This window comes from Bacillus rossius, chromosome 2, assembly GCF_032445375.1.
Source record: "Bacillus rossius redtenbacheri isolate Brsri chromosome 2, Brsri_v3, whole genome shotgun sequence".
Taxonomy (NCBI): domain Eukaryota; kingdom Metazoa; phylum Arthropoda; class Insecta; order Phasmatodea; family Bacillidae; genus Bacillus; species Bacillus rossius.
In genome coordinates, this window is record NC_086331.1 from 106,371,588 (window position 1) to 106,388,004 (window position 16,417).

Below are 16,417 nucleotides of genomic sequence, written 5' to 3' on the forward strand. Positions count from 1 at the left end.
CCGTGAAAAGTCACTATCAAAACAGTAAACAAAATACCCGGTGATTATATATGCCTTGTTATTGAAAGCTTACTATTTAATAATTTATTGCTCTTCTATACAAGTTGCAGAGTAAATGGTGGATGCAGACAGTGCAACATTTTATTGACAAATCTTTGTAGCAACCCAGGTTACTGTTTTTCCCACTTGATAAATAGTTTAATTTACAATTTATTATGTTAATGTAAATGCTAAGGTTAGTTTTCTTTGGTTGAATATAAGTAACAGCTTGTTATACTTTCTACGAACCTTTATGTATGTATCAATTGTTTTATAATCAGAATTTAAATTTTTTTCATGCTTTTTTAATGTTTCTGATAGTCAGTTTATTTCATTATGAAATAGTCTTTGAACTGGATTTTTACTTAGTTTGGCCTACTTGTTAGATTTTTGAATGTTAATTCTTCAGTTAATGTCTTTGTTCGTAAAATGTGCAATAATGTAATTTTACATTGTAATTGTGTAGCATGGCCAGTTATGTGTGTGAGGTTGACTGGTGCAACTCTTACTTGGTACATTTTAATAATGAAAAAACTACTATCATTTTCTTCACTAGAAAAATCCATCCCATTGTCAAAAAATACAAACTAGACTAGTCACCTATTTTAAAATCTGTATTTGTTAAAGATCTAGGCATTTTACTCAATCAAAAGTTATTTTTCCATCTTCATATAGAATACCTTCTGTCTTATTCTAACAAAATACTGGGTCTCATCAAGTTTATCACCTTTAGCTCCTCAAATCTAGATTCCATCCACTCTCTCTACACAGGTTTAGTAAGATCTAAACGTGAATATGGTTCAATAATTTGGAACAGCATCTGCAACACTGATAGTGAAAAACTTAATGGAGTTCAATGAAAAATTTATAATTTCATAATCAAAAAAATAAACAGTGGCAACATTGATGTACATTCCCAGTTAGGTACTCTTTCTACTGGAAGAAATATCTTAGATGCTATATTTGTCTGTAATTGTTATAGTCACAACCTTTTGTCCTTATATTTTTGAAGTTTCAGGCATTAAAATTCCTGCATTTAATAGGTGCAACCTACCTTTCTGTGTAAACTTAATAAAACTAACAACAATATCTATAGACTCATTACACATTACAATAAATAATGGAGAACTTCTTTAAACCAACTAGTGATACGTAACATGTTAAAAAGGTTTTATCTTCTGCCCTACAATAATTTTAACTTTATTATTTTTTAATCTTTTATTTCCTTATTTATTATTGGTATACAATGATAGCTATGCTTAAATCATATTGTATAATCTTTTGTTCTCATAACTAATTCAGTTTGTTTTCTTGTTATGTAGTTTCATATTACCTATAATTGTAGTTGTATTTGTTGTGTTAATGTTTTATTTTGGTTTTTTTATGTAACTCGATGTTTTATGTCATCATGTGGTCCCTGCAAGTATGAAGTTCTGACTGGTTGGTTTGTAACTGCTTGCGGGTGGTGTCTACCTGCATGGATTGCTTCTTGTATGTGGTGCCCAACTTTGTATAGTGTCGACTTTCTCGCGGTGCCTGGTCACTATCTCTTTTGTGTATTTGAACCTTTGTTTTTTTTGTAATTCTTGTCTTTTGCTTTTAGTGTTTTCGTGCCCACCATAAAAGTGTCATATCTGTCAGTAGGCATGTCACAAATCTTAATAAATAAAATATGTTATTAGCAGACATTGTTCAGAAGCAATAGTATTCTGAAAGAAGTGTTGAGAAATGTTATTTTAATTTTTGTGATGTATATTTAGCTTGATGTTAATTTTTCTCAGATTTTAAGGCTTTTATTTTTTGTCATACTATTTTAAAAAAAATTTAATTTTTTTATTGTTCAAATGCCATATTTTGTATTTATTTGATTTTTTTTTAGCAATAATAAGACATAAAAAAATTCTTGTAAGGAATTCAATGTTAATTAAGAACATGAGAGCCATGGATAAACATTCTAACAGCGCAACCCTGTAGTTAAATTGATGGAGCAATGGCAGTATCAGAGTTTGCACTGTTTTATTGTTCACCCCGCAACAGACGTTGCGAACTGATTTAATTTTCAGCAGAAATAAACTTTTGGATTAAACAATACTCTTATGGTTAATTAATTGGTGTAATTTTTGATATTTTTTTGTCACATTATAATTAAAAAATAATATTGGTACTTTTAATATAATTTTTTTAAAGCGTGGTCTGAATGGTTTTACTGAACACGTCCTGCAAAACCTACCCCAAGCCCCATCTTGGCTGCTTGGGGACTGTAAGTCTCTACTTGTAGTTCAACAGGGCTGAGCATCTTCCTTACACTATAGTAAGTCTTTAGTGGCTTTGCGAGGAAAATTACTCCAATCCCAAGCACCAGAATGATCATTTATGAGTACTAAGTTTGAGTACTACTGTTTCAGAGCCCACTATGTTTCTGGATGTCTGTCACTATTAAACCTTTTGGTTCACATCCATGCAATATAAAACATTTTTTCTGTAAGCTATTTTATTAATTCCTGGTCGTATCTAAACATCAAAATTTTTGGTTAAACACTTAGTGAGGTAGCGAGTCACAATCTGTACCTCACTATAAACGATCTTGAGTAAACTTTACCCTGCTTTTATATAATATTAAATATTGATAGATATGTAGAGATATTTATGTGTTTACTAAAAAAAATTGCATATTTTTTGATTTGTTTTGCAGGCATTGAACCTTTTGACACCCTTTGAGCCATCGTTCGTAGCTTCGTTTCTTCCTAAACTTGTTGAAAGTGCCTACAGTGAATTTTTAACTGAACGATTGGGTGCTTCACCAGCAATTGGTGAAATAATTCATGGCCTTTATGTCACAGGAAACCTACATGATTACATTGGTAAGTAAATGTCATAGTACAGTAATGCCATAGTGTTACAATAGCTCTTCAGTGTTAACTCATATTTCCAGAGGAGAGCTGGGTTTACCGGCATATTGTAAATCACAGTAATTTTAGTTGACACATGAATTTTTAGCAAATGCTAATGTCAACAATACATATGTAGCAGTGTTTGTTTTGTCTTCTTATGCAATTTCTTGTAAGTTATTTTTATTAATACTGAGTGTATTTATTTATAATCTTGTATTTTGTGCAGTGTTTGGTCATTTACTTAATATATTTATGCACCTTTCACATGCCTGTCTTAACCCACTTGCAACAGTGTGCTAAAACTGTGCCTGATAGCACTCATTTTGGTGTCCTTGTCATTTCCTGCTTATTGCCAAGGTAGCATGTACCGACCTCATGTAATTTTTAGGGTTCTGCGAATGTTCGAAATTTCCGAATTCGAGTTCGAACTTTTTGATATTCGATTCGAAAATTTGAATCAAATTCATTTTACAATAATTCGACTTGCAAAATCTAGCCCGGGTACTCTAATATAAGACATCCCCCTCCTCCATTTTTAAAAAAAATGTAAATGGACGATTACATCTTCCACTTACAAAAAATTATACATTGAAACCCCTTATTAACGTCACCGTTATTTACGTTTTCACGTTATTGAACCAATTTATTTCTGTCCCGTTTTAACCTCATTTGATGTAATGCAATGAATTCCCGTTGTTTACAACGCGCCTATTGCTTTACGCAGTTTACGCCGTTCGTTCTGATAAAACTGCTTACTAACTCAATTAATCCTATTACAAAGTAATCTGATGTGTAAATCGTGTTTTAAAGACGTTTTTAAAAGTTAAAAACTTCATCTTTAACGTCTCGGGAGTCGCTTTATAACTCTTATAAAAACGTAAGCAGCGCCAGTTTGGTTGTGTTGATTCCTGTATTCCTGTATAAAGCACACGCACGTAGTCGAAAATTGATATTGATAGCTCGCAGACTGCATGCACGCGCGCGCTCTGTCGGTAATCGAGTTAACCCGCACGATCGTTATACGTATACATAGTTACAAATCACGTTCTTGTTACCGTTTTTTTTTACGTTGAATAAAATGGTTTTATTGCATCACTCATTAATTTAAATTATTTAAGTTGCTTTCGCAAAATCTACTTTTTAAATAAACGTGCTTTCCAGGTTTTTGATTTTATAGATTACTTTACCTTTTTTTTTTTGCATAATAGTATTCTCCGTTCACTCTTACCTGAGTTCTGGAATAAACAAAGCCTCTTGAAAACAAACATTTTCATTGGCTGCCGGCCGCCGCGCACATTGTTTGTGCGGAAGAAATAGTCCCTTGGTTACGTACCATTTGTAAGTATTTTTACACTGCCTTTTTTATAATAATTGTTGTTATATAGCATTATAGCTTTTCACCATTAATATCCAATACAGTTTAATGTGTCAGCACGTATTTACTTACAATTATGTTAGCAGATGCCGATTGTACAGTGTACAGTTGATGCCCGGCGCAACAGTTGTATTTTGGATTTGCGCGCGCACGGTTTGTTATGGCCGGACAAGGTTTTGTAAAGCACAGAACGGAAAGCCTTTGAAAAGTGCATAGAAAACTATTGTGTTGAATGTTTTTAAAACATTTTCAGACAAATATCCGGATTGTCGTGTGAACGATATCGCGAGTTTAACTGCGGAATTTACGAGTGTTTCGAAGAGCAGTGTGCTTCGTGCAAGGAAAGAATTACAGGACACTGGGACATTAACCAACTCCCGGGAATAAAAGGAAACTTGAGTATCCTGTTATCAAAACTATTGATGATTTTTTGAAGATGGCTATTAGGCGTAAAGTGCGTAGTTTTTTCTTCGCAAATGAACCACCTACGCTGAACAAAGTGCTACGGTGCTTCCTGTTATATTACTTCTCCGTTATTTTATTAGCACCGACTGTACTGAAGTTTGTGTGTTGCAACTAGTGCTTGGCGCGCAAGATGAATTCAGCCTATCACTTGCTGACGCGGCGCAGTGATACGACGGTGTTCGTTTATTTCAAAACTCAGCTAAGAGTGAACCCACGGTCTCACCCCTAATTATAAACTTGATTTTAGAATAAAATGTGCGATGCTTACGCGATAAAAACGGTAAATTGGTTTTTTTTTTCCTTTTGTACCACTTCCTTATGCTGTGATATTTTTATTAATATCTTTATCCTTGAAAGTCAAACATGCTAAATAAGTTGGCAAGTGAGAGAGTTTTCTCTATAGCAGGCAACATAGTTACCAGCCGCAGAGAATTGTTGTTGCCGCACCATGTCGATGAACTCACCTTTCTCCATGAAAATTTGAAATGATTTGCGAAGTGATTTATGTTAGTGCTGTAGACATATAATTTTCAATTTTTTTTTTTTTAATTTTTGAGAATCTGGTTGTGCTTCTTCAAAATAGTCTCACTTTAATTTTAGTTACTTGATTTAAACTGTGAATGATGTGACAAGTTTTTCAAAGGTGGTATGTTAAAAATTTTTAATGATCTATGTTATTTTAATAAATATTCCCAAATTCGATTCGAAAAAAAGTTGAAACTCGTGAATTTTTTTGAAATTCGATTCAAACTGAAAAATCACAATTCGCAGATGTCTAGTAATTTTATCTGTATTCTGTCTTCAGCAATGCTGTTTGTGGTCAATCGTGTTCACGGGTTACATGTGGCAAAGCATAAATTTCTCAGACAGTTAATCACCTGGAATCAACTACTTTTGTTGTACAAGGATTTTTACTGAAGCAAGGCATATGTGTTGCCTTAGAAAATCACACAGTCATGTTTAACTTTTGTAATAAAGTGTTCAGTGTCCCAGGTTGAATATACCATGGAAGATTCTGGTTTCAGGAGTTCTTTGCTTAGTAGACAATATCTTCTTTCAGGTCTTCATGCTAGTGATTACATAAAGTGGTTTGTGCATGATAACTTCTCCGCTAGGTCTTGTCAAATGTTGTTGTGATGCTGCCACCACAATCCCTCCAATAAATCTTGTGCTTGGAGAAAACATTTTAGCAGGTTGTCTCATGGTTCTGTTCACTTTCTATGGCACTTATGAATCTTATCAGAATACAGTCAGAGCCATTATTTCATTCTGCTCCCAATTTGCTACCGGCCCAGTGACTGCGGAAGTTTCCAGGTCTGCTAGAAATTGGGCATACAAGGATCATGATGAACCTTGATCATCTTCATTTGATGGTCAGTTTCCATGGCCTTTGAATTTCTTTGCACCAAACCTCTGGAAATTTGTTGCTACCAAATGACTAGGGCCTGGAATTTTTCGCGATCGTGAATTTAGCGAAAATTTGCGCGAATTTCGCATGAAAACGCGAAAAGTAAGTACATTCGTGAAAACCACAACATTTCTATACTACACTGCGAATATATCCCCAAAATGTACCATTATTTGCGGATCACTAATACTCACGCAAGGTTAAGTATCCTTTAACCCAAGTCTTGTGTTTCAGCATAATTACCTTATTTTTACATAAGCCGTGTTCGTGTATGGTTTTGATGCTCAAAATTGATCTTGGGTATAGTTCGCACTAAGTTTCTTCTCATTTGTGCGCTGGGGTTTGTTCACGTGGCAACCCCATGTTCCTCCACTCTATTATGCCAATACCGTATTTATTGAATGCAAGCAAACTCAAACTTTTGCACTCTATGAAAAATAAAAATAATATTATGCCGAATTCTAAACTACCGTGCACACTTGGCCGGATATGAGAATGCGTTTATTGTATTTTGCGAAAAGTGTATAAAATATTATATCAAAGCTGCGTCATATACGGTAAAATGTAAACAAAACAAACCTGGTTTGTCCAGGTTAGCCAACATAGCTTCTACTAACTTCTCACGTAAGCGAATGCTTCCTTAACGATGATCATACATTTCCCAGACTTTGAGAAGTTTTGTTTTGTGTAAAGCTAAACTCATATGTTAGCGTCTAACAAATTTATCTTACCGTAGTTGTTTATTTTGTGTAACTTCGTAAATAGCAAGAGAATAAGCAAATAATGATTTTGCAGGTACGAAATTAGTCTGCGCAGCGAGACTGGGAGTGTGCGGGCATGCGTGACTATCATGCAGCCAGCATCTGTTGTTGATGTCACGAGCCGCGACAGCGTTTCCAACGTAGTGGCATTCCACTGCTGATATTTATTTGCGCGCCAAGTTTAGTTGATTGTTTTTGTAACAGCCTGTATGTAGTATGTTGCAACATATTTCTGTCTAGAGTTAAAAAATGCCGAATAATACTTTGAGTGCTCGAGACCGAGCATATCAGTATCAGAAACATGGGTTTTATTGTACTGACAATAGCACAGTGATGTGTAAAAGTTTCATGGGAAAGAAAAGATTCCATACATTGAACTGCAGTTTGCTGTCAAAAAACATGTGGGAGAGGAAGATAGTGCTGTAAATATTGTGTCAGTTTTAATGGGACTGTCTTTAAACCATTCAGAATTTGCAAAGGGTACACTTAAGTCCTTCTGGCTTCCGTGTGCAAATGCAGACAGCGAAAGGTTTTTTTCAAAGTATAACACTGTTCTTTCTGATCATCGCCACAGCCTCTCTCAGGAAAACTTACAATTTCTAGGTGAAATGTGTTTTGAAGTATAAAAGATTGTAAAGTACTCTGCTTTAACACTGTTTTTTCTATAGTTTGCACATATGAATTTTTTTAAAATGTCTGTTTTATGTAACTGTTCGGGATTTAATTGGCTGTTATTATTAGATGCACGATTATATGGTAATGCGCGATAAAACGAAATAACACCGAAAACCGCTTGAAAACACGAAATAAAACGGAATTGTGCGAAATCCGCGATATGTCACGAAATTTCGCCTATCCTGATTATTTACGTTTTTTTTCCATTCTGTAAGGACAATTCACTATCTTTAGCACAATCAAATATTTCTGACAGTAACTAGCAGCCATATATATTATATGCGACGGTGATTCATTACAGATTTTAAAATGAAGTCTCGGAATTAACGTAATATTTTCTTTAAACGGTAATCTTGTGTACCATAATAATATAAGATGTTGATAACTATAATACAATGGCCACCGTTCACTTTCTGTAAATACAAAAATAACAAACGTCCAAAATATGTTTTTCTAAGATTAAGTTTTTAATCATTAAAATATTACACACTAAAGCGCATTGCTTTTACTGTTTATTTAAAATAAAGTACATAGGGTACGAAAATAAAATTAACCCCGCTTAACGTAACGATTTTAAATAATAAATAGTATATGTTTATGTTGGTATTACTTTTCACGTACGTATGTTGGTATTCGGTATGTTTTTGTATTCGCATCTATTCTCCATTGTTTTGATCTTTCCAGCACGGCAAGTTTTTGCGTATTAATAGGTTAAATTCTTCCTATGTGATGAAAAATTTTTGATAATGCCTAAAACGAAGGTTTCTGCCAGTGACCGATCGAAAGAATTTTCCAGCGAAGGATTTTATTTCAGTTATAAAATTTTAATGTGCAAATTCTGTAACTGCAGGCTAGACTACGAGAGACGCGATACGCTTGTGAAACATGTCGCGAGTGAGAAACATAAGCGTTTGAGGCAAAACATATCTGTTAAACGACATCCTTGTCTAAGAGTCTTTAATGCCATTAATTTGCGGTTCAACCCATGAAATGTGAGTAGGGTTAGCATAGAAGATGCAAACCTACAGAAGTCTCTGCATAACTTGCCTTCTGTTTCCCATCTTCCCATTGATATATTCATACATGGCTATGTTGCTTTCAAAAAAATAATTGAGGATGAACTTTCATTGCCAGAAACAAGCTGAATTAATGTTGCAAAGGTACTTTGCTCCCTTAAAGGGGACTACAGTGAATTTGCTCAAGCCAGTTTAAGGGCAATCTGGTTCCCAACATCAAATGTTGATGCAGAACGTTCATTTTCCAGGTACTCACTGGTAGTTAGTGACAGAAGAAAACGTCTCACTCCAGAAAATGCAGAAAATTTAACTATGATAGCATTTCAATAAAACCGTCTTAATAGTAACTTTGGAAGTGCTTAATTGTGTAATTTTGTAGTGTATGTGATTGTAATTAAGTCGTGAAATTTTTAGTAGTTATTTAAAAGTTTGAATTTATGAATTTGCAAATGAACTTAATTATCTATGAATTTGCAAATGAACTTAATTGTAATTAGATCATGAGGTTTTAGTGTTTATTAATATTTGTTTTAATAAATTTGCATGTCGTACAGAAAAGCAAGAAAATTTTGCCGTGGGTATTTTGAGCAAAAAAATAAAACCATATAACACCGAAATGTTTATTTCTTTACATCGAAATTTATCTTAAAATAACACCACAAAATCTTGACTCTAGTTATTATGCATATTAGTCTATTCCTAGTATACATGGATTGTTTATTAAATATGTAAGCTATTATATTCAATAACTGCAAAATTTAGTCAACATTTAAAATACTGGTAAACTTTCCATTGCATAACGAAAGTACCGACTTTAAACCACCGCTTTTCTAATTTGAAAGTCCCGCTTTTTGCATACTGAAAACACCTAAATTTTCCAGGCCCTACCAATGACTAGATCTTGGTATTGTCTATTTTCCCAATTCTCTTGGAAAATATAAATTCCTTGTAGCCCACTGCTGGGATATGTGTGTGGCAACCAACCCATCATCCTGCCATGATTGTTGTACATGAACTACATAAAAATAACTAATTTTTTATCAAAGAGGGTTGTTGCTTTAATTTAAACATATTTCTACCTAGCCATTTACCATATTTAATCAAAGATTGTCTCCTAGAGGTTTTCTCACATTATGTCAACTGATTTTCCAATTTTTTTTTATAAGAAAAAGGGGTTCAGTGATAATGTGATGATTTTATTAGGAAAAATAAATTATCTTTGTGGCTGTCGTACGTACATAAGCCAGACAACTATTAATAATAGAGGTGGTAAGGAAGTGGAAATGGTGTGGTGTGTTTTTCAGTGCCTACAGCTTCTGAGATATCGTTCCCCTCTTCTCACTTCTCATTTAGCGGACAGGTGGCGTAACCGCCTGGTGTCACTATTTAGGAGTTCATCACCTGAAATCTGTGGGTAACGTTTCATAAACACAAAGAAATACCAGCCAGTTTGTCTCCATGAGCACATCATTTGATGTCTTCCAAAACCCTACAACAGTAACACATCACTCAAGGACATATGAATTCCAAGCTGCACTTAATAGCTATCATGTAACATTTGCTACCTGCAGAAATGCCTACTGTTACGTTTCACTTGCCTTATGTTTGCCAAAAGCACGATGCAACTTAATCAAGGTTCAAATTAGGCAATAAACCAAGGGTGTAGTAAATATTATGAGATGGTAAAACTTATGCAAGATACAAGTTTGTATTGTTTGCAAGAGTGCTACCATTGACTATTTGGGTTATTGAAATGTTTACATTTCAGTTCCAAAATAAAGGAAAGTGTGCAAGTCTGCATTGCATAATTCACTTCTTAAATAAATAGTTAAACAAACAACATACATTAGTGTAGATAATCTGAATGCTAACACAGTAGTTTCCTATTATTTGAACAAAGCTGAGTAGAAAATAAAACACGTGTTTTCAATTTTTTTATTTTAAACATTTTATTTCCATATAAATTTTTTCATGTAGGTATTAATAATTTTATTGTGTACAAAAATATGCTCGAGTTTTAGAAGTTCTGGTATGGACCTTCCTAGTAATGCCTTTATCCATTTTTGCATTATAATAAATTATACTTTGAAAACAAAATATAGAGAGCATTTTTAATCCAGTTAGGAAAATAACTTTTTATATAGTGTTTTATGATACCTACAGTGGGCATGAAGAGGGGATAGTACAATAAGGTCTAAAGAACAGCACTTTGAGTTGTTTGGCTGTAGTCAAGTCCCAGCATTTACTCAACATATACCTTGAAATTGTTTTGGACCATCTGAAAGTTAGGATTGCCAGTGTTTACAAATTGATTGTGTAATTTTGGTAGAAGATGTTTTCGATGAATTATAATGAGGCGTGTGTTTTGTAAATTTAAATTAATGGATTAGGAGATATTACTCAAATAATTTACTTTTAAACATAATCTCCCATCATTTACTAATATACTTTGAAAATATTGTAACAATATATGCTTTAGATTTTAATCATGTGTGAAGCATGAAGTGATTTTTATTTTTCAGATGACATGACTTTGAATAATGTGATGGACATTATACCCAGATATCGTCGTGAGAATTATTTTCGTGGACTCGGGGGTGAAATGATAAGAGGATCCTGTATCAGATATATCTGGAAGTGTTCAGAGGCTAGACTTCGAGTAGATGATGTTGCAGGTATTTATTGAGTTACATGCACAATTTTTCAAAAATAATTCATAGTTACAGCAAATTCTGACATGTCTGTGTACTACAAAATTTTATTTGCATTAGCTATGAATAGTTTTAATTCAAATGAACTAATTATTAACTACATTTAAAATTGGTCTTACATTTCCTACTTTTTGTCTCCTTTACTACATCCATATTTGGGTTACATTTACTATTATTCCTTTTTTTTCCGTTAAAATAGATGCAAGATAAATTATCACAGGAAGTATGTTTATTAGTTTTTTTATTTCATTTTTATTTAGATTATCATCAAAATGATTTTGAACTGAATAATGTGGTTAAAAATAGTTCAATAGTTCCTTTTTAATTCAAAATTTGGTGAATATTGACTGGCATTCATTAAATATTCAGCACTTAATATATACATTTGAAATGCTGTTTTTATATGTTCTTTTAGTATCATAATTTGCATTTAAATAAGCTGTTGATGCATTAGATGCTTGGTGAAAGCTAAGTTCAAATTCACTTTAAAGCATAGCAATGCTATATAGAAAGAACACTTGAGATACAATGGGTTCCACAAATGTTTGTAAATGCAAATTATTTGGCCTTAATATTAGGAAAAAATAATGCTTGTAAAGCAGTCTGTAATAATGTTGTCCTTCATAACGTCTGAAAGATAAAATAAAAACATTAATTTATAAATGTACAAGTGTATTGAATTTAAAACTAGTTCAAATTTACCCTTAAAAATTGAAGGAACTGAAATTTGTGCTTAACATAAGCAGAAATAAAAATAAGTTTAATAAAATAGTATATAATTTTGACGATAGTAAGTTAAGTTTTTTTTTTAGTTACCACAAGCTTTACCAATTACCTGCAAGATGACAGCACATATTGAGATGTTCATGTACTTGCAAGACATTGTTATATTTACCTGACTTTATAACCCTTTCAAATACTACAGTATGATGTCTATAGTTGACAGTTTCGTTAATGAAAGGTTATGGCAAAATGAGAATGAAATCTTTTATGTTCTTGTACTGGCTGCTGAAGTGGACTGTCAGAAGCTGTTTTCAGGCAAGGCCTTATCTGCTGCTATTTTAACCAACAACTTGCTTCACAAAGCCAAACAAAATGTTTTAACAAAAAATTCTATTTGATTCTGTCTAAACTTTTAAAGGTTTTGAAATTTCATGCAAGTACCCCATTTTTGTTTAAGTTAGTGCCGACTAATGCAATTAATTGGGAGTGTAATGTAGCTAGGTTATTCAGACATGTAACTTCATAAGTAAGCTGTAAGCAGTAGTTAGTTACAAATGTGCTTGTTTGTAAGAAAATGAAAAAAAAATAGTTTCATCTTTGAAATGGGTAAAATAGTTTTAATTAAGGCGATTGGTGCATGGAAAATATTACAACAAAACTAATTTAACTGTACATATTTATTTTTGATGCTTCTTTTTAAGACATAATATACCTAGGATATTTTTAATAAACCTTTTTTACTGAGTTATGTCATTTTAAATGCATTTATTTTTATTCCAAGCCAGAATTATTTAGAAAACACATAATTATGTTAAACTTAAGTATAGTTCAAGAAACGAGTGTACGAATAGGTTTCTGCACCTATAAAAGTAAGAAAAAAAATTTTCATTGTCAAAATTACAGTTTAATATTGACAATTTCCATTGATCACTGCTGGACTACTTCAGGAGCGATTTAAAGAATAAATTTAAATGAAAATGAAAACATAATTGGCAGAACACTATTGAGTTATGTATATATTTTCATATCCTTTTGTTTTTGATATGATCCGACTCAAAACACGCCCTCTGGAGTGACAGTTCTAGTGCTGCGTGTAAAACTGTCACTGCCGGGAAGAATGTCCCCGCGACGTGGCGCTGAGGGCGGCGCTTGTCGAAACCAGGTAGTCCGGTGGAGCTCCGGCCGGCTGGCCGCAGCCTGCGGGTGGGGAGGGGGAAGAATGGGGTGTAGAGGGAGGACGAGAGAGGAGGCCGAAGAAACGAAGGGTCTGTCAAGGTCGCGCTCATGGAGCTAATATACAGTAATACGTCGCGCTTCATCGTGGAGTCTATCTTTGCTCAAGCAAGGAAATTGTCTCTGTACAGAAAAATTCGTACAGCGGAATTCTTTTTAGCGGTTATGTTTTTACTTGAAGTTGAATATTGACACAGTGATTATTCTTTGTGGTGGTTGTTTACGTATATGAATAAATTTTTACCCTCCAGATTAATATGTTTTGACAGCATAGAACGTCAGTTGTGTATGCCGGTTAATCAGGGTATGCTATATGCACACTAGAATGACAGATCTAAATTTAACCAAAAAAATAGATTTTATATTTATTAAAATTTATTTAGAACATAAAATCAACACTAGGCTATTCCAGTTATATGAAATAAAAAAAAATTGGAAATGTTAGCTAGCGATGCCAGAATGTCGGGCACACTAATTACAAATGTCATTTTGTAATATTACATTGCACAGAACACTGAAACCCTAATACTTCAAGTGTTTGTTTACAGTTTTATTATTCTGTGCTACGTTATTTAAATTTATATGTTTAATTTATTTTGGGTTTTGAACTATATTTCTGACATTGTTACAGACGTTTGGGCTTTTCTCTATGTAATTATTAAGTAATTGTGGCTTTTGGAATTACGTTTTTCACGGCCAGAAATGGCCTGAGGTTTCGGCGGAACTTTCAAAAAGTGCCTCGAGCCTATTGTTGTAAAAGTTACGCTACTAAAAAGAAGCTTGGTTTTGGCCGTTTTGGTGCGTGCAGCTCCGCGTCAGGACGTTCCTGACGCGGGCCTACCATAAGTTATGTTACGTGTGCGGTAATAATAGTATGTATAAAAAGGTTATCATCAGACTGCTGATTGTATGTTAAGTTGCGAACGGGAATACGCGATTTTAAGGTTATTAACGTCAGAAGATATCATTAGTCCAAGTATGGCCATTTTGTTATTACTCTATCACTAACGCTGTACTGACGCCCTGCAACTTTTTAACATTGCCGATTGATATTATGACTTTGTTGATGTTGCTGGGATAAACTAAAACCAGGCACTATTAAATATTATATTTACTAAAATAATTAGCCTCTCAGTATTATTAATGGCACGATCATATGAACATACAATGCACAACTATCTTAGTGGTCTTGAGTCTATAGGTCTTATGTTTTATCGGACAATTGATTTAATTTATGAGTTAGTGAATTTTTCGAACCGTAAATCCATTTTTTACTCTACGTGAAACATTGACATTTGCGAAGTCGTGCCCATGTACCTGGCAACGATAGTTAAAAAAAATCGGAGTGATATTTTGGTTAAATGGAATTACTGTATTGAGGGATACGTGTTATTTGTTTATTCGTGTGTAAGTAATAAATCAGTCTCAAAATCAGTTAATTATTTTGTCTTCCTATTTCGTATTCTAATTGAGATAAATATCAGATAAGCATGTTTTACTTGTATCACGACATCAAGGTATTATTTATCAGTAATTAATATTTCATTTTATTTTTTGTTAACTAATGTGCATAGGGCAGTGCACTAGACATCACTACCTGTGTGTAGTGTTGCGTTACACTTTTTAACGCATTAGAGTTCACATAAAATGATAAATCCAAAATTTCGTTTAAAAGTGTAAATATCAGCGATCAATTTAATTAATGTCCAGTATAACTCAGTCAGTAAAACATTCGGAAATATGTATAGGACCTGTTAACCTAAATATTTGTTAACAGTTAAACTGAACTAAGATGTGTTAGAGTGGTTTTTTCTCTCTCCGTATATTAGAGGTATGGGACATCAAAATACCCATCTGTCGCCCATTTACTTTAAATACAGAATTATGAACTACATATTGTGAAAACATTCTGCAGCAGTTTTTGCTGAACGGAAAAACACGGATGAGAAGACAGACGAAATGTGTTTGGTAAGTGATTTTTCGTCAAATGAAATGGAACAGGACAGTGCTTATCAGAATGAAAGTACAGAACTACTTTTGTGCAAGGAAATGTATTTTACAAAGACATTTCAAGAGAAATCACCTTTAAATGAAATAGATCTTGCTGACATGGAATAAATAGACTTAGATTTAGATGCCAGGCCCCTTTCAAGTGACGAAATTTCTCTTGAAGGGCTGAAATATGTTTCTGGCTATATAGCTCACCGTTTCAGAAATAAATATCCTGACCTTGGCACTACGGATTTCAATTCGGAGGACGATAGCTGGATACATGTACAATCAAAGGGTAACTTAAAATGTCCCACTAATGAATTTTTTGAATTAATAAAGATCGCTGAAATGTGTTTTGATAATGTTCATGGCAACAATTTGTGCAAAAAAGAGTGGATTTTTGAATCACTGACTAAAATTATTTGCGGAACTACTGAAAATAAATATCCAGAAGAAGTTATATACACCAATCCCTCACTTAGCACGACTAATTCGTTCCTAAAAATGTTCGTGTTAATCGAAATCGCGTATTCTGAAGCATTAGTCCCCATAAATATAAGGCTAAATTATTTAATGTGTTCCAAGATGTGTAGGGAAGTAATCTTTACATAATATAAATGCGTAGAATAATACTTGAAAATGCATATGTCATATCATTTATCTTTTTAAGCCTACCACCGAATACGTTAGATAAAGAAAACATGGCACAGTGTAACGGGAGATAAGTGGTAACATATTTACCGTCAGTCAGCAGGTTGGCTTGCCCGCCCAGGCGTGACCTTCAACACGCGCGCGCGTCTGTCTGCCTGCTGTTGCAAGCAGCTGGATCCTTTGTTATTACGTTTAAAACTTAACAAAATTAAAACACTTTTATGAAATTAAGAACCGGTTTTATATAACTTTAAAACACACAGCCATATGTAAACATTTAATTTGTTATGCACACCTCTTATAAAAGCGGCTATGTAAACAAATCAGTTAACAGATAAACAGATTTAGATTTTCCCTAGAGCACAAACATAACATTAAAATACGGGTACACTCTCTATTTAACGCGGTTGTCGGGGGACATAACTTTTACCCGCGTTGTTGCATAACCGCGATGTTTCGATGTGACCAAGGTCAAAA

At 33.6% G+C, this 16,417-nt stretch overlaps 1 protein-coding gene across 1 annotated transcript in view; it reads left to right on the forward strand.

The window, feature by feature from the left end:
- Nucleotides 1-16,417, forward strand: part of LOC134529564 (tubulin-specific chaperone D) — an 83,988-nt gene that overhangs the window by 27,995 nt on the left and 39,576 nt on the right. The window contains exons 10-11 of the mRNA XM_063363785.1: nucleotides 2,732-2,900; nucleotides 11,153-11,305. Of these exons, the coding sequence (XP_063219855.1) occupies nucleotides 2,732-2,900; nucleotides 11,153-11,305 (322 nt within the window). The remainder of the gene's footprint in view (nucleotides 1-2,731; nucleotides 2,901-11,152; nucleotides 11,306-16,417) is intronic.